We start from the raw sequence: 22,746 nt of genomic DNA, 5'->3' as shown, positions 1-22,746 counted from the left end.
ATTAAATAATTTTCCTCATCTTTTTGTGCATATAAATATTTAGTACACAATATCATGTTTTTTGGTAAAAAAAAAAACAGTTATGTGATATTTTTATATCAATAGATCCTTTTTATTATTTTGTGCATAATATTATTAACATAAAACTACTTTTCTATTTTTTTTTAGATCTTCTTTACTGTATTTTAATTTTCTTTTCCTTACATAATAAATAAATTCCTTCATTATTTTGTGCAAAAAAATATTAAGATAAAGTAATCAAAAAGTAAATATTTTACAAAATATTTTATAGCTTAGTTTTTTGTATAATAAGAAATATTTTGGAACATACAAATTACAAAATATTTTCTAAAATATTCATTTTTTATCATTTTATTTTAATAATTTATATTATGCACAAAATAAGAAAAAAATCAATTTATATAAGAAAACCACATAGCTGTTTTTTCAAAAAACTATGACATTTTGTGCATATAAATATTTGTTAAAATATTACGTTTTTTTTTGTAAAAACAGTTATGTGGTCTTTTTATGCCAATCGATTCTTCTTATTATTTTATGTATAATATCATTACAATAAAACGATAAAAAATGAATATTTTATGAAATATTTTATAATTTTTATAAAACATTTCTTGTTATGCAAAAAACTAAACTATAAAATATTTTGTAAAATATTCATTTTTTATTATTTTATTGTAATAATATTATGTATAAAACAATAAGAACAATCTATTTTTATAAAAAGACCACATAACTTTTTTATAAAAAAGTATGATATTCTAACAAATATTTATATGCACAAAATGTCATGGTTTTTTATTCTTTTTTTTATTTTGTGCATATTATTAAAATAAAATGATAAAAAATAAATATTTTACAAAATATTTCATAATTTATTTTTAAAATTTTCTCTATTATACAGAAAACGATGTTTTTTTCTAAAAATATATAAATGGAGAGAGAGAGAGAGAGAGAGAGAGAGAGAGAGAGAGAGAGAGAGAGAGAGAGAGAGAGAGAGAGAGAGAGAAAGGGGGAAAAAGAAGAAAAATAAATATAAAACCAGGTAATGATGTCAAAAATATACAGTTATTTTTTAAAAATCATATTTATATAAAAAACAATTATTAATATCATGTTTTTTGTAAAAACAGTTTTGTGATTTTTTGTATTAATTGATTTTTTTTCTTATTTTATGCATAATATTATTAAAATAAAATGAATATTTTACAAAATATTTCATAGTTTTTTCATAGTTTTTTTTTGCATAACAGGAAATATTTCATACAAATTATAAAGTGTTTTGTAAAATATTTATTTTTTATCATTTTATTTTAATAATATTATGCACAAAATAAGAGAAAGGATCAATTGGTATAAAAAAACCACATAACTGTTTTTACAAAAAACATAATATTATGTAATATTTATATGCACAAAACATCATGGTTTTTTTCTTGTTAGAACACTTACGTGGTTTTCTTATACCAATTGATTCTTTTTCTTATTTTGTGCACATTATTAAAATAAAATCATAAAAAGTGAACATTTTACAAAATATTTCATAGTTTCATTTTTTGCAAAAAGGAAACTTTTTATATAAATTATTTTTAAGTATTTCGTAAAATATTTATTTTTCATCATTTTATTTTAATATTATAAAAAAACCACATAACTGTTTTTACAAAAAAACATGATGTGTATTAAGTATTATATTATAAGTATATTTTTTTATATAAATGACTTTTGTAAAAACAGCTATGCATTTTTTTATATCATTACCTGATTTTGTATTTGTTTTTCTTCTTTCTTTTCCTTTCTCTCTCTTTATTTCTCTCTGTATTTATCTCTGAAAAAACTTAGTATTGTGTAATAAATATTATGTCATAAATAATTATGTTTTTCATATAAATAATATTAAAAGATAAGTATGTATTTTCTTCATATTATTACCTGGATTTATATTTCTTTTCTTTCCTTTCCCGCCCCTCTCTCCTTCTCTCTCTCGCTCTCTATTTATCAATCTATTTCCGTCTTTTTCTTGTCTATTTTTCGATTACAAATATATAATCCTAGAATTTACACACATACACACACACACACATACACACACATATGTTATATAAATTGTTAAGAAATAGTTAAATATCATAATTGGATTATATAAATTACAACTTACTTAATCGACTTTTTTCACCAAATTTGACAGCTGTCAAAATTTAATCGCAATGACAGCTACTCTCGACTAAACTGTCAAACCACGACTCTCGCACACGAAGCGAGTCAAGCGCGAGAGCCAATCGCGATCGGAATAAAGCGGCAACAATGCAATCGCGATTAGCAGGCAACTTTAAGGTTACATGGCTATTTTATAAGAGGACTAGACACCACAGACGCGCGCTCCGCGTTACTTTACTTTTTGCTTTTTACTTTTTAAAAATAAATCACCAATAATTGTATAGATATAATCTATACAAATTTAACAGCTGTCAAAATTCAGTCACAATGACAGCTACTCTTGCAACACGAAGTAAGCGTAGCGAGAGAACCAATCGGCATCGCGGAAAAGCGACAACAATGAACTTCGAGAAATGCGAGCAATCGACTTTACATGCCTTTTTTTAGATAGGAGGATAGGATAGGATAGGATATAGGGAAGGGATAGGGAAATGACAATTTTGATGAAGAATATACCCTTAAAGTACAACTATTTTGTGCATTGTGAAAAGGTGGTTGTGAAATGATGGTTGTAAAAAGAGTTGAAGTTTCATACTATTTTGATGTAAAAAAAATTTTGAAAAAAAAGTTTATTTTTTGCATTTTTATATTTAAAAGTCGCCATAACTTTTTTGACTTTATTTTATACAAATTTTGACAATAGATTCTGAAAGAGCTTAAAATTTTATGTAAGAAATTATACTTTTCAAATTTTTTATGGACTTTTAACATTGCAAATAAAGTCACTGAGAATTATCTTAAAAATGCGTCCGCGTGGGCGTTAATGGGTTAATATTGATTTTATTTATCAATTTATTTATACATAAAACATATTTCAGAAACACATTTTTTATTGATATAAATGTTTTATTGAATTTGTAACTGGTATTACTTCTTGTTAATTAAATTGAACTCGATTTAAGAATACAGTAATAGATGTTAATAGAGATTTCATAGATTTGTACGGTATAATACTCGTTCGGCACCGTGCCGTTTAGCCGTACTCATCAAAGCGTTCGGCCGGCCTATGGTTGGAAAGTTACAAAGACTGACTATTTAAATACTATTGACCCCTCAGCATTTTGTTATTAACATTTTCGACTTAGTTTTTTATAAAGAATATAATACGTACATGCCGGCTCCTGCAGTTGATATGGAACACTATGTATAATTTTAACCTTGACATATGTTATCAAGGTTATAATTTCTGAGTAACCTATAAAAGGTTTTAGCTAGTTATCAATAAAGTTTACTAAAATTATTAAAATGTCTAAAAAATGTAGTTGATTTATATTTGTAATGTTTCAAATTTCACGATTTACTGTTTCACATGAATTCTCGACTTTTTATGTGAAGCGAAATTTACTCCCAACCCCTCGGTACTTATGGCCCAAAATTACATCAATAACTACATCAATATTTTGTTCCACAAAAGGATGAGTACTTTTTTATGTGAGTATATTTCAAAAACTATACCAAACTCTTGATTTAGTTTATAAGGAAAAGATGATCAGTACTTTTATCTGCATATGTCAAAATCAAGGTTATTAGCGCCATCTCCTTATCTAAGTAATTACTACAAAATTTTCTTTCTCGTTTTCTTTTTTTAATTTTAGAAGATCATTATGTTTTTTTAGTAATAAAAACTTGGAAGATCCGTTTTTTTTTCTTGCACATAATTCAAAAATGCTCATTGAGTTATATTGTTATAGCAAATGAGGAATAGTCAATGTAGAAATATTATCGACAATATTGTGGCATTAAAAATATATTGTAACGTAATATTATTTTATAATTTTGACTTATGCCATTTAAGTGTCTGTTATATATACGTATACAAATGTTATAAACCGACGCACAACCACTATTCATATTACAAAGTTGCTGAGTATAAAGAAAACAGATCGTATTTTTATATACAATTGTTATCAATATGAAATAAAGATATGTATCACTTATCCCTAGTCAACGTACACAAAAGATGCGTTATTTACATGTTAATCTGCGTCAAGAGTTGATTAAAAGGATCTTTTGTGAGAGAAAAGAAATAAACATATTTTTTTAATCAATATATATTATTTAATATTGTCTATGTTGTATTTATTACCAATATATTATTAATTAAAAAATTTTTTTGAACGTCTTAAAACAGGTTTGCAAAAAAGATGTTTATAACAAAATATAGCATATTTGTGTGTGTGTGTGTGTGTGTGTGTGTGTGTGTGTGTACACATAAATCCTTTTGGTACGAGCAACGGCATGCTTTTCCTCCTCCCCCTTCGTCGCCGGCAACCAACGCTTGACACAGTGAATTATAGCTCGAGCGGCTCGACGCTTCCCTCGGCGCGCTTTTATTCGTACAATTAAAAAAATTAATCTCGGCTATCATTGGAGATATCCAAAAGTAATAGTGGACGTTTATCTCGATTCTATCTATTTTCCTATAAGAAAATGGACGATGCTTGCATTTTTCCCTGTATATGTGTGTGTGTGTGTGTGTGTGTGTGTGTGTGTTTTTAAGAATAAAATTAAATAGATAAATTTTAACACAATAAATATATATTAAGTACTTAATACATTAAATCAAATGTATTAAAACGACCGCTCTGTTTGAAGGAGCAAAGAAAAACTGATTTTTCTTTTTTACATTTTTTCAAATAATTATTCCAAAGTATTATCTGAAATTTTAAATTTAATTTCTCGAAATTTCAGTGATTTGGTGATCCAATTAGAGACAGGTCTTTTAAGGGAGGATTTTCGTTTATAGGCCTCAAAAAATTGAAAAAAGTTTTTAGCTTAATATTATGATAGTAATACTTTTCAAGAATATAAAGTTAAAATTTTAGAGCACGCCGCACAGTGGCTCCAAATCTCAAAAAGCTGGCCAAAAATAAAAAAATTAAAATATTAGCCTGAAACTTTGTATATGGGGGTTTTTGGGGTTGCTGATGATGAATCCGGAATCAAAATTAAAAAAAAACAAAATGGCGGCTTTGAAAAGACTAAAAACGTAACTAAAAACCGTAATTTTCATCGGTTTCATGTAAAACTTTATACATATAGGTTTTCAAGATTGCTGATTAATGATCTGAGGTCAAAATTAAGAAAAAGTAAAATAGCTGCTAGAAAATGGCAATGTTGAAGTTTAAAAAGCTTAAATACTGTACGTTATTCTTATTAAATTTATGTGAGACGTAGCATATATAGGTTTTCGAGGTCGCAGATTATAAATCTGAAGAGTAAAGAAATGGTTAACATAAAATGGCGGATATAAAGTTTCTAACATCCGCAATTTTTATTAATTTTATAAGAAAGTTAGTGTACATAGATTTTCGATATCGCTAATAATGAATCCGTAGTCAAAATATAAAAAAAACAAAATAAAATACACATTTAAACATTTTTTAATTCAATTATTTAAAAGTTATAGTATAAGTTAATAATTATTAAATCATTCTTATTATTATTAATTAAAACAATAAAGTATATGGTAAAAATATGAATCTGTACAAGTCAGAAGTTAAAAGAGTATATATAGAGTTTATATAAGAGTATTTGTATAATAAAAATGAAAATAAATTGTGCAATTTATTATAAACAATTAGTCTTCATTATCTGTTTAATTATTTAGAAATTTTTATATTAATCCATTAAGTCCCATGGCAAAACGAGTCGCGATATCAAAAAAGTGATAACGCTGTTCTTGCCAGCGTTCTTAGCAATAATTTGTGCAACAAAAAATTAATTACAAAAAACATGTTTTTAACAATTTGTTATAAACAAATAATCATTCTAGACTAAAATAAACCACGCAAATCGATTCTATGCAAAAAAACTACGACAAAAACATGTACAATATGTCTATGCTTATAACAAATAATATAATGTTTATAATACGTTTTTTGTATATAATAAATTAAAAAATTTTTTTGCAACTAACTTTTTGTTGCACAAATTATTGCTAGGAATGTTAATTTTGTGCCATGATATTGCTAATAAAAATGTATACACCTTTTAAACTTTAATAATCAACGTATACTTCTACTAGTTATTAAAAAAAACGTGTGCCATTTTCTTAGGGGCACGCACGGGCAGCTGCTGTTTGTTTAATTTACTTAATAATACTATAAACTACTATAAATACTATAAACTTGCAATAAGTGTCACTGCAGAACTCTACGGAACTGTATTACTTTTTCAATGTTTTCTAAAATATTTGTCATGTAAGATTGCAGTAATTTACATTGTGAATATTTATAATATGGTCTGTTCTTTCTAGCTGCACTGTTGCACTGATGCAATAAGTTGGAATGAGAAAAAATATACTTGTTTTACTTTAACTTATTGCACCAGTGTAATAGTGCAGCTAAAAAGAACAGGCCAATATATTTTTATATATTTTTTAAATTCGGTTTTTATAATACATATTTAAATTCTCCTTACATTCACGAGATGATTCCATTTTGTAGAATTGAAATTGGTCAATTGTACAATCTGTTATAATTTTTTGAAAAGACGTTTTGTTTTCTTTCTTTTATGTGAGACAGCTACTGCTCGTGCGAAGGTCGTTTTAGTATTAAATTTTCAACGAAAATATAAAATAGCTGATCTTTCTAATGGCACATTTTAAAACTTGAAGTATCAGTCTATCGAACCTAATACTTCAAATACCCAAGATAAAAACTTTATTTTTTGACTTTTGGCCAGCTTTTGGGGAATCGGCCTCACTGTGCGTCGGGACTGGCCTCTTTCCTTTTTTTTAAAGCTCTCGTTTATATTTTGTGTTATTTTGTTTTTTATTTCATTAAAGATGCAAAGCAGTAATGAAAGCAAATCCTTGCTGCTGCTTTGCATCTTTAATGAAAGGTACTTTTCTATATTAAAAATGTTAAATGAATTAAATATAAAAATTGGGCAGAACGGAAAATTTTTTGCTGAATTATATGATGAACAGAATATAGCGATAGGAGTCGCAGCCTAAGCAGTACTAGGGAGGCTCGAGCAACTCGCAGAATTAATTTTGCAAAATCAGTTCCAGAAGAAGCGGAAGAAATATTATATGCCCCTGAAATGGTTGATTAACTTCAGATTGCTGTAAGTTTAATAAAACTATTTTCTTTAACAAAAACTTGAAACGCGTTTTTCTCAAATTCGATTTTTCAACTTCGCCTACATGATAAAAAAAATTACTTGACGGATCGAGTTGAACCAAATTTTTTTTGAAAGATTATTGAATTTTCTTTTAAATAAACCTAAAAAATTAATAAAAATGTTTTTATATAATTTTTCACTAATAAAAGTCGAAATTTTTTGGCAAAAAATTTTTTTTTCAAAGACTTAAAAAATTATTAAATTTTTAACATTTATATAATTTTTTAGGTTCATCTAAAAGGTGTTGGCATAAAGTTTGACACGCTTTTTGGTTTTTTTGTTTCAGATCAAAATTAAGGCCGCTATTATATACTCCAACAGACATCTCCAATAAGAAGGCGTTGGAAACATCAGTTATAAAACCAATTAAAAAAGCCTTTTTTTATCTATATAAATAAAAATGTAATTGTTCGTTTGTTTGTCACTTAAGATCTCTTAAAGTTATTCTCCGATTGCTTTGAAATTTTGACACAATGTTGCTTTCGATAACGGGAGTGTTCTTATGGGGTCTGATTTTGGATATATATGGGTGTTTCAAAAATGATAGCCATAATTTAAGTGTAAAAAATAGTTTTTCTCAGTAAACATTTTTCACTTAAGTTAGAAGTACGTTAATAAATGATTATTAGTTTTTTTACAGGTCGGTTCATAAATGTAGGCCTTTATTTTGAGAATGTTTCTTTTAGCTTATTAAATAAATAGAATCAAATGATTTGAATACAGTGCCTAAGGTAATATATTATATATGAAGTAAGTTAGAAGTTTGTGAATAAATGAATATTAGATTTATTAAAGATAGAGATAGATTCATCTTCTAAATGTTATATGGTTTATGTAATTATGTCATTTTGAATTTTAAGGTATTTTTTAAGGAATAATCTTACTAGAATTTTGCAAACACTAAAAATTGATTTTAAGAAGGGAAAAAAGGGGATTTAATAAAAGATAAATTAATGTAGCAAATTATTGTTATTTTACGGATATATATAGGAATAAAGGACTCAAGAATAAAGAATAAGTGAGAGATAGTTTTTAAGTTAAATTATTATTTCAGAAATTGATGCAGAAATTAAAATTTTATGAAAAAATAGATATTGGAAAGAGTGATTTTGAATTTATTTTGTGAGATAAAGAAGATGTTATAAAAGGTAAAAAATATTTTTTTTAAAGGGATAATGCCCTTTTTAAAATTGGATTAAATTAAATAATTAAAAAAGTAAGAATAATTTAAAGGAAAATAATATAATTAAATAAAGCAAAATAAAGTGCATTTTAAAATTAAATTTAATTTAATATTTAAAAATGAGATAGAATTAAAATAATTCTTATTAATTTAAAAAAATAGAAATGGATGCATGTAAAAGTGAAGAGTTGAATGAAGAAAAATTAAAGAGTGTTCGAGACATACAGGCATTTAATAATGGTTAAAAAAAATTATTAAAAATATATTTTTTCAGAACAAGATGGTTGGGAAGATAGTTTAATTAATTTGCAGATGGAATATGAAAAACAACATTAGAACAAAACAAGAAAGAAAATGTAAATTTGACAAATTCAGAATTAAATAGCAAAGGAAATGACAAGGAAACTATAAAAAACGTTAAAAAAATGAAAAGATAAATTAATGTTAAATTAACAAAAAATGGAAGAATTTTAGAAAATAAATATAAAAATTAAAAAAAAAAGAAAAAGTAAAATTATTAAATAAATTATAAAAATATATATTTTTTTAAATACTAATTTCTCGAAAATATAATTTAAAATGTGAGAGAGTGAGTCAATGGGTGTTTGAAGGTGTGAGTGTGTTTATGAGTGCGTGTTACTTTCTGTATATTTATTAAATAATTGTATTAAAATTCAATTCAAGTGAGACGGAGAGTTATTCGGGAATTGTGGTGTGTAAAGGTGTGTGTTTGTTTTTTGAAATAATTGTAAACGAATTTTATGGAAAGTAAAAGTTGACAGATGTTAATGTAAAATTTATTTGGAAAAAAAATATTGTTTTTAACTTTTCCAAAAAAAGGAAGAGGAAAAATAATAGGAAGAAACATTCTGTGGAGGTAGGTGCTTTTATTAAATTTAGAAAATGTTTAAAATTTAATATTTAAGGTAATAAATTTAGTTTAAAATAAATAGAAAAAGTAAAATTATTTAATAGGAATAGTTTTTTATAAAAAAAGAATTCATACGTTGAGAGATAAAGTAAAATTATTTAAAAGGAATAGTTTAATTAAAAAGAATACATACGTTGAGAGATAGTTTTTAAGTTAAATAAAAAAAACGTTTTTATCGTTTTTAAGTTAAAAAAAATAAAATAAATTAGAAAAATTGTTTATTAAAGAAAAAAGATTCAAATTGTGCGAGGGGATAAAAAGGGAATTAAAGTTTTTTAAATTTCAGGAAGAAATAAAATTTACGAAGAGATCCACGAGCATTAGTATCTAACACAACTAAAGGTTAATGTAAGTTGTGTTTTTTTAAAAAAGTGTTTAAGATGGTACAATTTTAAAAAATAAGAATATATAAAGATTTTTATAAATATTACAGAAAGAAATAAAATTTACGAAGAGATATCCACGAGCATTAGTATCTAACACAAAATGTAAGTTGTGTGTTTTTTTAAAAAAGTATGTTTAAGATGGTACAATCTAGAAAAATAAGGTTCAGTTTATAAAAAGATTAATATAAAAGTTAATATTTTTTCGAAATGATAAATTAAAATTAATATTTTTTTGGAAAATAAAAATGCAACAATAATTTTTTTTTTTTTAAGAAAGAAAATTGATTTTTATTTTTTTAAATAAAGTATAATTAAAAAATTAAAATTAATTATAAAAATTAAGAAAGGTTTAAGTAAATAAAGGAATTTTAAGTTTTTCTAATGAGAGGAAGTATTAAAATGTATTGGGAAATAAATATTGTTTCTTATTGTGCATAAAAAGGGAAGTAGAAAAACTAAAGTCAGAAACATTCTTCACTATTTAGGTAGGTGCACTTATTAAAATAAGAAATTGTTTAAATATAAAATTAGAATGAAGTAAATTTAGTATAAAATAAATATAAAGGAAAAAATATTAAATAGGTTGTAAAAATAAATTCAACTAATAAAAATTTTTTAAATTAAAAGATTGTTTTAAAAAAAAAATTAATATTTGTTAGGGTGCAGATTACGATATTTTAAGAAAGTTTTACAAAAAAAAGAAAAATGTTTGTTAAAATGAAAAAAAATTTTTAAATATGATAACTCAGATGAATGTTAAACGTAACTCCTTTTTTTAATTAGCGTAAACGTTAGGAAAAAGATCAACATAATATGCCACGCAGAAAAACAAATTTAAGTCAACATAGTCGCAATGCGGATGCAAAGCGACGAGAAGGAGCAAAATTAACAGAGCAAAAAAGTGCATTAATGAATGAATGAATAAGACAAAGAATGGCTGAAATTCGTGGAATGGAACCAGAAGAGCAACGTGAGGCGAGACGTGAGGATGCACGGTGGAGAGCACGGTGTTCGCGAGCATCAGCTACAGATCTGCTACGAAAGCAACAGAATGAACAAGATGGGGTAAGAGTTGCTGAAAGACGTGAACGAGAGCTCAGCAAAATGAACTCCCTGGGAGCTTGTTTTTATGCTTTTATGCTAACTCGGGGAAAAAATGTTTCATATAAACGTATATATGTGTAAATATATAAAAATATGTTCATACATGTTTATACTAATTTCCTTTCTTTTATTAGTTTCTGTCTTTTCAGTATGACTATTACTTTTTTATATCAAACAGAAATTTCGCAAAAGAAAGGAAACTAAAAAAAAAGACATTTTATATGTATATATTTATGTTTTTATATAAAACATTTTTTGGGGGGAAATTTCATTAAAATCAGAATTTTTGATCACGTGAAGCTTTTTTGTTAATTAAAAATAAAAAAAACGTATTTATTCCATATTTGAGATATACATGCCAAATTTTGGATAAATTAATTTCTTTTAGATTTTTTACTTAAACCGTTTTTAGATTACCCGCATATACGTAAAAAAAGTAATAAATAAATAGTCTAAACTGAATTTTTTGAAGTACTGAATAAGTTTTGACCATCACAATTTTTTAAACAAATATATTAAACGAATATTTTATTCTTAGTCGGATTAAAACCCGTGCAAATGTAATAAGTTATTAGTATGCGCGTACGCGCTCACTTCGGTTTAACATTAGAATTATAAAATAATCACTTTAATTTTTCGATTTATAATGCTATTTTTATTTAAAGAAAGGAGATAAATATGTATTGTATTTTTAAATACATCGTAATTAAAAGATGCGACAGTGTCTTCTAATGTAGAAAGACGCGAGATCCTTTTCAGCGAGTTAAGTTATTTTTTTAACACAATTAAATAAATATATAATTATACATATATAATTTATATATAGTTTAAAAAATTATTATACTATAAGTTTCTAATCGTCAGTCTTTAAATGTAGTTGTATGAGCGAACGGAAAGGTATAAAAGCGCGGGAATGATAACGCGACAATTTTTATATGAGAACGAGCGAGAAAGTAATAAGAGCGAGCGAGATGATTACAAAAGCCAGGAAATCGAGCGAAACAGTAATAGGAAGGAGCGAGATGAGAATAACAACATGGAAAGAAGACTCGAAGCTCGAGCCAGCTCGAGCTTTTTTTCCCCCTCTTTGTATACAACATCTCGCTCATTCCTATTATTGTTTCGCTCGCTCTCCAGGCTCTCTTGTCATCTTGCTCGCTCTCATATAGCCGTCGCTTTGTGTACATAGCACGAAACGCAATCAGAATTGTGCACATATGAGTTACCCGCTCGCCCAAACGTGGACAAAAAAATTGGCTACGTAGTTCATGTCCATTATATTTAAAGGGCCCAGATAGCATATCGCGTTCGCGGATCACCTAAAAGGCGGCCGTGTCGTCTCTCAGGGTGAGGTCCCATGAAGCGGATTACGCGGAAGCAGAACGAGCGGATCACCAATCACAGGACCGTTTCGACGGAATCTTTGAAAGAGTTCTATCAGAATGATCTCGCGATTGGTGATCCGCTCGTTCCGCTTCCGCATAATCCACTCCATGGGACCGCACCCTCAGTCTTCTCTATGCTTATACTGTGTCCTCGTGCTTCTTGGTCACAAGCGTATGCTCTGTCTAGCACGTATTTTTACGAGCATCTCGTTTTGCGTGTAAAGTCGCAAACCCATGTGGTGAAGAGACTGCTTCGTGCGTGCGTGCGCACGCACACACACACACACACACACACACACACACACACACACACACACACACACACATTGTGAAGCTAGTTCATTTCTTTCAGTCATCATAATTATTTGGAATTATTTTCATTAATCTATTTTTCTTAATATTTCCTTCTTTTAATTCGTTATTGCTAGCTAGTGGTTCCATTATGTATAACATATGATCAAAAATTAGTATTTTGATGTCATCATTTTTTAATAAACAAATTGTGTAATACACAACAAGTAACTATATAATATGGAACTAAGTCTGTCCTTGTCACTGGTAACTTATCCAAGAAATAACGTCATCGTCCTTTTAATACCCAATTGCTTTTTCCACAATTACTCGAAAAGATAATAAACAAATGTTAAATCTTTTCTGTCTTTTTGTTAAGTGTCCATTATCATAGAATAGTACCATAACATTTTCCTATCAAGTTATTTTGACGTCAAATTTTGGTCATATTGGTACGAATGACGTCCTATGACCAAAATGCGACCATGACATTTAAATGACGGCATATTGCCGTTATTTAATGACGTCTTTATGACGTAATATTTTGATCCTATTTCTCGCTGTCATTCCGTGACGTTATTATAACGTATTAATTTGATCCGGACTTCCGGTTGGGATATGGCGGAGTGTGAAAGTCTCGCAGAAAGCGGCAGCGTTTCAGTAGCCAAATCGTAGCGAAAGAAGTGAGTACAGGACACAGAGAAGAATCAGGAAGAAAGCCAAGGAGAAGCGAAAAACGAAGGAAAGAAGAGAAATAGTTCTAAGACAGGGGCGAGAAGATAAACACAGATAAAGCAAGCACAGACGAAGTGAGGTTAAGAGTCCTGGAAAGAGAGGCAGGATCACCGGTAAAGGAGGAGACAGTAGTGAAAGGTGAAACGAAGAGATGGCGCCACCGGTAAGTAGGAGCAAGGCCCTACAGGATAGCAAGGCCAAGCTGGACAAATGGATAAGCGGCGAGGAGGGAAACTCGAGCCACATGGAGAGAATAATCAAGGAAATGGAATATATGAGAAATCAGATGGAAAAATTGAAAGAGAGTATAATGGAGAGCTTGGAAGATCAACTGAAAAAAATCAGGAAGGAAATGGAGGAAGAGAGGAGATTAAGAGAAGCGGAGAGAGAAAGAGAGAAGATCGAGTGGAAAAGGGAGAAAGAAGAGCTCGTGCAAAGGATAGAAGAGCTAGAGAAGACAAACGAGAGGAAAGAGAGAGAAGCACGGAGGAGAAACATAGTCATAAAAGGAGTAAGTTGGAAAAATGAAAGAGTAGAAGAAGAGGTGAGTAAATTCATAAAAGAAAATTTAAAAGTGGAGGTAGGAGTAGAAAAGGCTTTTAGGACAAGAATAAAAGAAAAAGATATTGTAATTGCTAGCCTAGAAAACCGGGAGCAGAAAAGAGAGATTATGGTCAGGAAAAAAGAGTTAAGGCAAGGAATTTGGATAGAAGACGACCTAACAAAGGAGGAAAGGGGAATTCAGAGGAAATTGAGAGAGAGAGCTAGATCGGAAAGAGAAAAAGGACGAAAGGTAAAGGTAGGATATATGAAATTAATTATCGGAGACCAGGTTTACAAGTGGAACGATAAGAAGAAGGAAATCGAGGAAGGAAGAAGGAATGAATGAGAAGAAGTCAAGGGAGAGAAGGAGAAGAGAGGAGGAGGATTACGATTATGTTTTTGGAATGTTGCGGGTCTATCACACTTAAATGAGGATACGTGGGAATACTTAGAGGAATTCGACGTTTTAGGTTTAACAGAGACATGGATTGAAGAGGAAGGATGGAGGAGAATAAAAGATAAGCTGCCAAATAAATTCAGGTGGAATTGTATACCGGCAAGGAGAGAGCACAAGAAAGGGAGAGCCAGAGGAGGTATAATTACAGCGGTGAATAAGAGCGTAAAGGATAATATTTTCAGAAAGCTAGGTTATGGAATAGCGGAGAATAAACTGATTCACAACGGAAACAGATGGAGAATTGTCACGGTATACAGCCAGGACATAGAAGAAACTATGGATGCCTTAACGGAATTAATTCAAGAAGAAGAGGAAGAGTTCTTAATGATAGGAGGAGACTGCAATGCAAGGACTGGAAGAGAAGGAGGTCCAATTAGAGAAGAAGAAGGAAAGACAAGAACATCGAGGGAATCAAGGGACAAAGTGATTAATAGAGAGGGACGATTGTTAATAAGCAAAATTGTGGAGAGAGGATGGATGATTCTTAATGGAAGCTATAACAAGGAAGGAGACTGGACTTATATCGGGGAAGTCGGAACTTCAGTTGTGGATTATGTAATTGCAAATGAAAAGGCGGAAGAGGACATCAAGATAGTCGTAGAAGGAGACAGGACGGAGTCAGACCACGTGCCTCTAGAAGTGGAATTAGAAGGATCGATCATACAGTCGAGTAAAAGAGAAGAGGAGACGGAATTTATTGAGGTGAGTGACTGGAGTGAAGAAGGAAGAATGCAATACAGAGAACGCTGCGAAGGATGGACTTGTGAACAAAATGAGATCGAAAAAATTTGGCAGGAATTGAAGACAAAGGTGAAAAGTTCAATCACGAAGCACAAAAAGAAGAGAGGGAAATGGAAACTCGGAAAGAAAGTATGGCACAGTAAGGAATGGAAGAGAGAGAAGAGATATTTAAGAGCGATGATGAGAAGAATGAAAAAAGGAAAGATCAGTCGAGAAGATTATATACAGAAAAGGAAACAATATAAAGAATGGTGCAAAGATGAAAAGGAAAGACACGAGATAGAAGAGGAGTGGAAATTGAAGAACATCAGCACAGAAAAAGAGGCATGGAAACACATAAATAGATATAGAAAGAAGAGAGAAGGCATAGACGAAGAAATAGAGCTGGGAAACTGGAAAAAACACTTCATGGATCTACTTGGAGGGAAAGAAGAAAAGATGACCTGGCATCAGGAAGAAGAGGAGAACAGGAGAGATGTAGGGGAAGAGAACCTAGAGGAAGAGGCAACAGAACTAACGACCGAAGAATTGTATATCCAATGGAGGGAGCTAAAGTTGGGGAAAGCCCCAGGGGAAGACGGCATAGAGAACGAGGCGTGGAAGTATGTGCCAGGAGAAGTAGGAGAGGTGCTTGTAAGACTGTTGAATGGAGTATGGAAACACGGAAAGTTACCAGGAGACTGGAACAAAGGGATAATCTGTCCGATTTTTAAAAAAGGAGATAAGAGTGAAGTTGGTAATTACAGAGGAGTGACACTTTTGAACACAGCTTATAAGATGTATGCTAGTATTTTGAACAACAGGTTGATGGAGGCAACAGAGGAAAAACTTCGAGAAACTCAATTCGGTTTTAGGAAAGGAAGAGGGACGGTAGATGCGATATACGTGCTAAACTATGTCGTAAACAAGGAATTAAGCAGAAAGAGAGGGAAAGTTTTTGCGTTTTTCGCGGATCTGAAAGCGGCATTCGATAGAGTAGATAGGCAGGAGTTGAATCGAATGGTGAAGCATATAGGAGTGGACGACCATCTAAGGAGAAGAGTCATGGAATCCTATAGGGAAACGAAGAACACGGTAAGAATAGGAGAGAGAAGGACGGAAGATTTTTGGACGGAGAGAGGGGTACGACAGGGATGCCCGATGAGCCCTACACTGTTTAATATATATGTTATGGACTTAGAAGAGGAGATGAAGAAGGAACAGGTAGGAGGTGTAACAGTAGGAAGAGAAAAATTCTGGACAATTTCATACGCGGATGACATGGTACTAGTAGCGAAAAGCGAAGAAGAACTAAAAGGAATGATAAATCGTTTTAAGAGATACTTAGAGAAGAAAAATATGTTACTCAGCACAGAAAAGTCGAAGATACTAGTATTCGAGGATGGAAGAGGAAGGAAGAAGAAAAGGGAATGGAGGTGGGGAGACCAAAGCATCGAGGAAGTCAAGGAAATAAAATATTTAGGATATATATTGCAGAAAAACGGAGGTACGGAGAAACACATCGTGGAAAGGTACAAGAGAGCAACAGTGGCAATGAAGAAGACGTGGAGCATAGGAGAAAGGTTATTCAAGGACGACTACGCCAGAAGAGTCAAGATGTTCGAAGCTTTGGTGGGAAGTATTGCGTTGTACGGAGCGGAGATCTGGGGCTGGACAAATGAAGCGAGATTAGACAGGATAAAAAGGAAGTACACCAAATGGGTTTTAGGTTTAGACACAACAACACCGAACTACATTCTGAAAGAGGAAACAAAGATGAAAGAAATAAGAATAGAAGCACTGAAAAGAGCGTTAAAATATGAAGAAAAAGCAAGGAACAGCGAGAAGAAATTAGTAGCAGAATGCATCAAGGACCTGGACAGAGAAAGAGTAGCAAGAGAGGAAAGCAAGTGGGAGGCAGCGAGAAGCACATTTTTTAGAGGAATAGGGATGGAGAGGGAGGTAAGGAAAGAGAGAGAGACAAGAAACGAAGATCAAATAAAAACAATTCTGATGAGGATCGAGGACAAGGAGAGAGAAGAGAGAAGGAAGAAGATTGCCGAATCGAAGTACAATATAACATATAAAGAGATTACAACAGAGAAAATGCCGGAATACCTAAGAGGGAAAAAGAAAAGAAAGGAGAGACGTCTAATAGCAAGATACAGATGCGGAAACGAATGCAAAGGAAACCAACACTGGAAGGGGGAAGAGGACAAGGCTTGCAGATTATGCGGAGAAGAGGTGGAGACCCTGGAACACATAATTCGGACATGCCTTGCAACAAGGAGCGACATTCAGGTTCGGGAATTGTTGAACGAGGATGGCAGGGGTCTGGAGGAGATGAAAAGGATTAATGGAGAAAGAAAGAAGAAAGAGAAGAAGGAGTGAAAGGAGGGGTGAGAACAACCTCAAGTGAGCCACAGCCTGAGTGAGCCTCAACCGTTATACGCACTGTTTCGGAAGGAATCTGTTTTGGAAAAGTCGAACGGTTCAAAGTTCCAGCACTAAATTCAGTTATAATACAATAATTCAATTCAATTTAATTTAATCTAAATCTAAATCTAAGTTTGAGTCAACACTTTATATTCATTTTTATCTTTTATGTTATCTTTTGTCTTATGTTTATTTTATTTAAGCTCATTATCTTAATTCAATTTAACACAAGTTATTCATGGAGAATCAGGCAGCTACTACACCAAAGTTTTATACTGTGATTTAGATATATAGTTACCTAGAGTAAGGATATTATACTATATTCTAGCATATTAACAGCACCACACACACACATACAAACATAAAACGCACACACACACGCACAAACTCACACACACAATTGTATAAAATTTGAAAATTTGAAAAACTGGAAGCCATCCTAAGCCGAAAGGCAAGGATTATGTGAAATAAATAAATAAATAAATAAATAAATAAATTAATTTGATCCTGCCTCTCGGTTAGCAAATATAATAATTTGAATTTTATGCGTTTATTTTGTATTAATTTGTATAAACATAATCCAACATATAAACATATAAACAAACATAAAAAAACTTGATTCTATCCAAAGACTATATATTAATCACCATCAATCTCTATATATTCAGAATTATCCCAGACAGCACACAATATTTATAATAAATATTTATAAATATTTTTTAATATTTATTTTTTAAAGATATTATATAAATATTTTATACATATTTTATATATAGTACATGAAGGAAAAAATTTTTATTTAACATATTATTAAAATATAGACTAAATATTTTATACAATATTTATGGTAAACAAAAAATAAAGATTTATACAAGTAATGTTTTGTAAATATTTATAAATATTTCATAAATATTTTTATAATATTTATCTTTATAGATAAATCTTTATGATCTGTCAAATCTAAGACCACAAAAATATTTATAAAATATTCAAATAAATATTATAAATATTTTGTAAATATTTTATAAATATTTTATATTGTGTGCTGTCTGTGAGATATAATTTAGCTTTATCAAAAGAACAGAACAAAAACATATTTTTATAAGTTATTCTACATGTTATTTCGCATATGTAAAAATCAGTAAAAAAACTGTAGATTTATATTTATTTATAAATATTATTTAACTATATGTTTCATGTTTCTGACATCTATTGAACTGATCTATAACAAATATGTATTCATGAGCATCAAGTGTTCATGGATCAACGCGAACTGTTGTTAGGTTGCGTACGATCTTCGAAGTCAAGCAATGTCGACGGCGGTTGATATTCATAGTCGGATCTTATATTTAAGATTATCTTAAGTACTGTTTTAAGATGCCATCAGCCAATCACAGAATCGTACTAGCATCTTAAGACATTGCTTGAGACGATCTTGAAATAAGATTCGACTATGAATACCGGCCTCGAGAGTTGGATGGGTGACCGCAGAAGTTAGGCAATGCCAGATGTGACTATGGTGTGGTGGGGATAACGATGCTTGTTGAGAAACAATATAAATTTATTTTTTTTTACATTATAATTATGTTATTTCAATATTTTCAAATTGCAAGTGCTGCATTTATAGGACATGTACCCGAAATATTTTCTAAAACGTCAAAATAACGGCGGCTTTTACTACTTGGGATAATCATAAAAATGTCATCTTTATTGTGACGTCAATAGTCTGTGACATTAGACCGTCATTTTAACGTCATTAAGACGTCAATTAGTGACGTCAATAATAGTCAGGGAATGATTAAAATTTAACGTCAAAACGACTTGTGTTTACTACCTGGGTGCGTCACTTAATAAATGGCTATCCTCAGAGAAATATTCCGTAGTGCAATATTGCTGTACTCCAGAATAAAGAAAAAATCTTATATCGTGAACTTTCTGCCCACATAGAAATTGGCATCCAGTGGATGTCCAGTGGACGTCCGCTAAACCTCCATAGATCCATGGGACGTCCGTGTCCATAGTGGAAGTCAGATGGACGTCTATTAGAAATCCAGTAAACTTCAATGGCTCCATTGGATATTTACTTCCATGATGGAAGTTAGATAGATGTCCACTAAACTTTCATAGCTCTATGGACTATTTACTTCCATTGTGGCAGTCAGATAGATGATCCATCTTATCTCTATAATAGATTTCTGTTAAACATCTTAAAAGATATCCATTATACGTTACGCGGATAATTAATAGAGGCTTAACAAAGCCTCGATGGACGACTGATGGACATTTCATGGATTATTGCTAGAGGCTTCACGAGTCTCGATGAACGACTGACGGATGTTTCGTGGAATCGAGGCTCCTCTACACAAAACGTCCGTCAATTATCCACCGAGGTTCCATGAAACCTTCACTACTCACCGCTACGTGGTGTGTTTCTTGTGAGTAAAATGCACTTTCTAGGTGAATAGAAGAGGCTCGTCAAGAGTACAGAAGGAAGTAAGATTTCGCCATCAACATATAGTACAAGATTGATAAACTATATCAGTTCGTAAAAAAGATTGATAAAAATGTATAGGATAAAATAAAAATTTTTATTTAAAAAAAATGTTTAATAAAATATTTATAAGAAATATAATAATACATTTAATCAAGAAATATTTATACTCAACGCTATTTTAAGTATAAAATATTCTTGAATAAAGGCACTTTTGCATTTTGTTAACGCCAGACGTCCATCGAGGCTCCATAAAGCCCCCAACAACGATCCACACAACGTCCAGTAGACATCCTTGATGACGTCCAATGAAGGTGGACCCAATGCGGAACTGTTGCTTTCCAATGGCTCTGTATTGGATGTCCAATGGACGTCCACTGGAAGTTCCAAACTTTCATGACAGACATCCAATGGACGTCCATAGGAGGTTTTGTTTCTATGTGGGTGGCATTTCGGCAAATACATAAATGAAAGACAACTTATCACTACAGATAGCCTAAAACGAAAATATAGTTATTTTTAATAAATTCACATTTTTTAAGCATTGTTCAATATATATTAATTTTGAGTGTTTATATTAATTTTTTGTATTTATTATTTTTCGATTTAGAAAAATAAACAAAACTATTTCTTACTTGTAACTGCATAGAGAATCTACTTTTCCTATTTATGTAACTAGTAACGTCTCTTTGGCCGGGCAATATTTATATGGGTTCCATCAATAATACCCAAAACTTTAGGGAATCCGTATAATATTTGCTTATTAGTCCATGTTCTTTGAGCTTCTTCATGAATAGGCCATCTGATAATCTTATTTCGAATGCTGCTCGAACTACTCTTTACAGAAAACCATGCAGTTGATCTGGCAAATCTTTCGGATATAGAGCGATAAGAGTCTGGTGTCGCCAAAACAAATAGTTATCAATAATTGTTTCATCACATCAACTTGTTCCCTCCCATTGAATAAAAAATTTTGGTCTAATTAAATACAATAAGAAGTTAAATGTATCACGTTCCATCCTGTAATAAATATATAATATCACTATATATTATTAATAAACATTTTGTATTTTGCGGACGTAATAATCAGGGTTGAGAACGTCACCTTAAAAATGTAACGTGTTACCGTTACCGTTACTTTTTGTAAAAAGTAACTCGTTACCATTACTCGTTACTTATTTTAAAAAATAACGCGTTACCGTTACCGTTACTTACAAAGTAACGATTTGTTACTTTTTTGAAATGCTAAAGTGAGATGTTAGATTATAAAATTACATTATTTAATAATCAATATTGAAACTTAAAACTTTAAACTAGTCTATATAGCAAGCTTTTTTATATTAAACTCAACTAATAATTATTCTAATTCTTTATATTAATATCTCTATTTTTTTAGTATATTTATCTTTGTAAGAATTTATTTGTAATTTACAAATGTCATTTTGTCAAAATTTTTTATTAAACTTTGTTTTTAAAAATTAATGTTATTAAGCATTCCAATATTTACTTCTGTAAGAGCCTTGTTAGAGGTTATCTCAAGTACCGGAAACTCTTAGATTGGTCAGGATTTCAGGGACGTGGAGAAAAGGGGATCGTTCACCGGCGATCAGAAAATGACGACGCACTGTCTTTTAGTTTATAAAAACTGGGTTTATTACTGCGTTCCGTTACAGTGACGCGGTTTACCGGACTAAGTGCTAAACCGACGTGTATATGCGCTCGCAATCTCAAAGTCGAGTCCGTAGACGGTTCGCGAACTTAAGAGCGTCCGAGACGCATGACCACTCGTTAGGACTTTCGGGGCACGAGTCCCTTGTTCTTCGTCCCTTCACAAAGGACTCGTCCACGCAGCGCGTGTTCCAGCCACGTGCCTTGCATTGGCCAATCACATGAGTTGATGTCGCCGTGACGTCACTGCGCACGCAAACTAACAACTAGCGGTAGCGTGCTTACTAGACTAGGGAAGTCAGCGGCAGTGATGGGAACTCGCGAGATATTCCGCGCGGCAGGCGCGTTTGTGCGCATGCGTGAGGTGACGTATCAGTACTTTTTCAGTGACGGTTGTAGGTACTATATCGGGTGTCTACAAGGGTCCAAACATGCGTATAAGTGGCTATATTTTATTTTTATTATATGTTGTTTTAATGCGCCATATTTATTCTGTTCAATTTTAGTGCAAAAATGCTAATAAGATTTTTACAAGTTTCTTATAATAAATGTTGATATTTATGTAATAAATCGGCTATAATTGTTACAAAAATATATATTAAATAAATAAAATTTATTATTGCTCATAAGTAGGATTTTGTTTTAATATAAAATATTAATAAAAACTTTTCTCTTTACAATATTCTTCACATTCTTTTATCGATGAATATTAGGACCTTTACAGTACCACTAAATATATACGTTAATGCGCTGCGCCGCTGTTGCTTAGATGCGCGTGCGCGAGAAATATCTCGCGAGTTCCCATCACTGGTCAGCGGTAGCAGCGGCCTTACAGCTTCGGCCATTCCTGACGATAGCATTCGACTCGAATGCTGAAAACTTAATACAAATTTTTATGACGCACAGTAACAAAAAGAAAATTAAAACCTAAAGGGTAACTTAAAATAAAAGAACTCAATATAAGGTATTTTCAATATAATAACGCAGGTTAAATTCTACGAACACCGTTTAAACAAAGAAAACGCAAATTAAATTGAATTATAAAACT

The 22,746-nt window shown here is 30.8% G+C and overlaps 2 protein-coding genes across 7 annotated transcripts in view; both read left to right on the top strand.

The window, feature by feature from the left end:
* The window catches only part of LOC105836904, a 117,520-nt gene extending 109,723 nt beyond the window's left edge, over positions 1 to 7,797 (top strand). For 5 of the 6 annotated variants that reach the window (XM_036293274.1, XM_036293264.1, XM_036293277.1 and 2 more), the window contains one exon: positions 7,172 to 7,345. In XM_036293274.1, coding sequence (XP_036149167.1) covers positions 7,172 to 7,299 — 128 coding nt within the window. In that variant the 3' untranslated portion in view covers positions 7,300 to 7,345. Of the gene's footprint in view, positions 1 to 7,171; positions 7,346 to 7,654 lie in introns of those variants that run through there. The other variant, XM_036293267.1, reaches the window with a different exon arrangement.
* A 5,737-nt stretch (positions 7,798 to 13,534) lies between these two features.
* LOC118646485 (trichohyalin-like) lies at positions 13,535 to 17,460 on the top strand. The gene is made up of 3 exons (XM_036289487.1): positions 13,535 to 14,176; positions 14,360 to 17,065; positions 17,227 to 17,460. Exons 1-3 carry the CDS (start codon positions 13,535 to 13,537, stop codon positions 17,458 to 17,460), a joined length of 3,582 nt encoding a protein of 1,193 aa, XP_036145380.1.
* The last annotated feature ends 5,286 nt before the right edge of the window (positions 17,461 to 22,746 follow it).

Source organism: Monomorium pharaonis, chromosome 1 (genome assembly GCF_013373865.1).
Source record: "Monomorium pharaonis isolate MP-MQ-018 chromosome 1, ASM1337386v2, whole genome shotgun sequence".
Classification (NCBI taxonomy): Eukaryota; Metazoa; Arthropoda; class Insecta; order Hymenoptera; family Formicidae; genus Monomorium; species Monomorium pharaonis.
This window is presented reverse-complemented; position numbering and strand designations above follow the sequence as displayed.

What these genes read in the sequence shown, in the direction of transcription:
- LOC118646485 (XM_036289487.1), top strand. Translation starts at nt 13,535, where the DNA reads ATGGCGCCACCGGTAAGTAGGAGCAAGGCCCTACAGGATAGCAAGGCC. An exon ending in AAAGAGAAAAAGGACGAAAG is followed by an intron (nt 14,177 to 14,359) that starts GTAAAGGTAGGA and finishes CACTTAAATGAG; the next exon opens with GATACGTGGGAATACTTAGA. An exon ending in GAATAGGGATGGAGAGGGAG is followed by an intron (nt 17,066 to 17,226) that starts GTAAGGAAAGAG and finishes GGAATACCTAAG; the next exon opens with AGGGAAAAAGAAAAGAAAGG.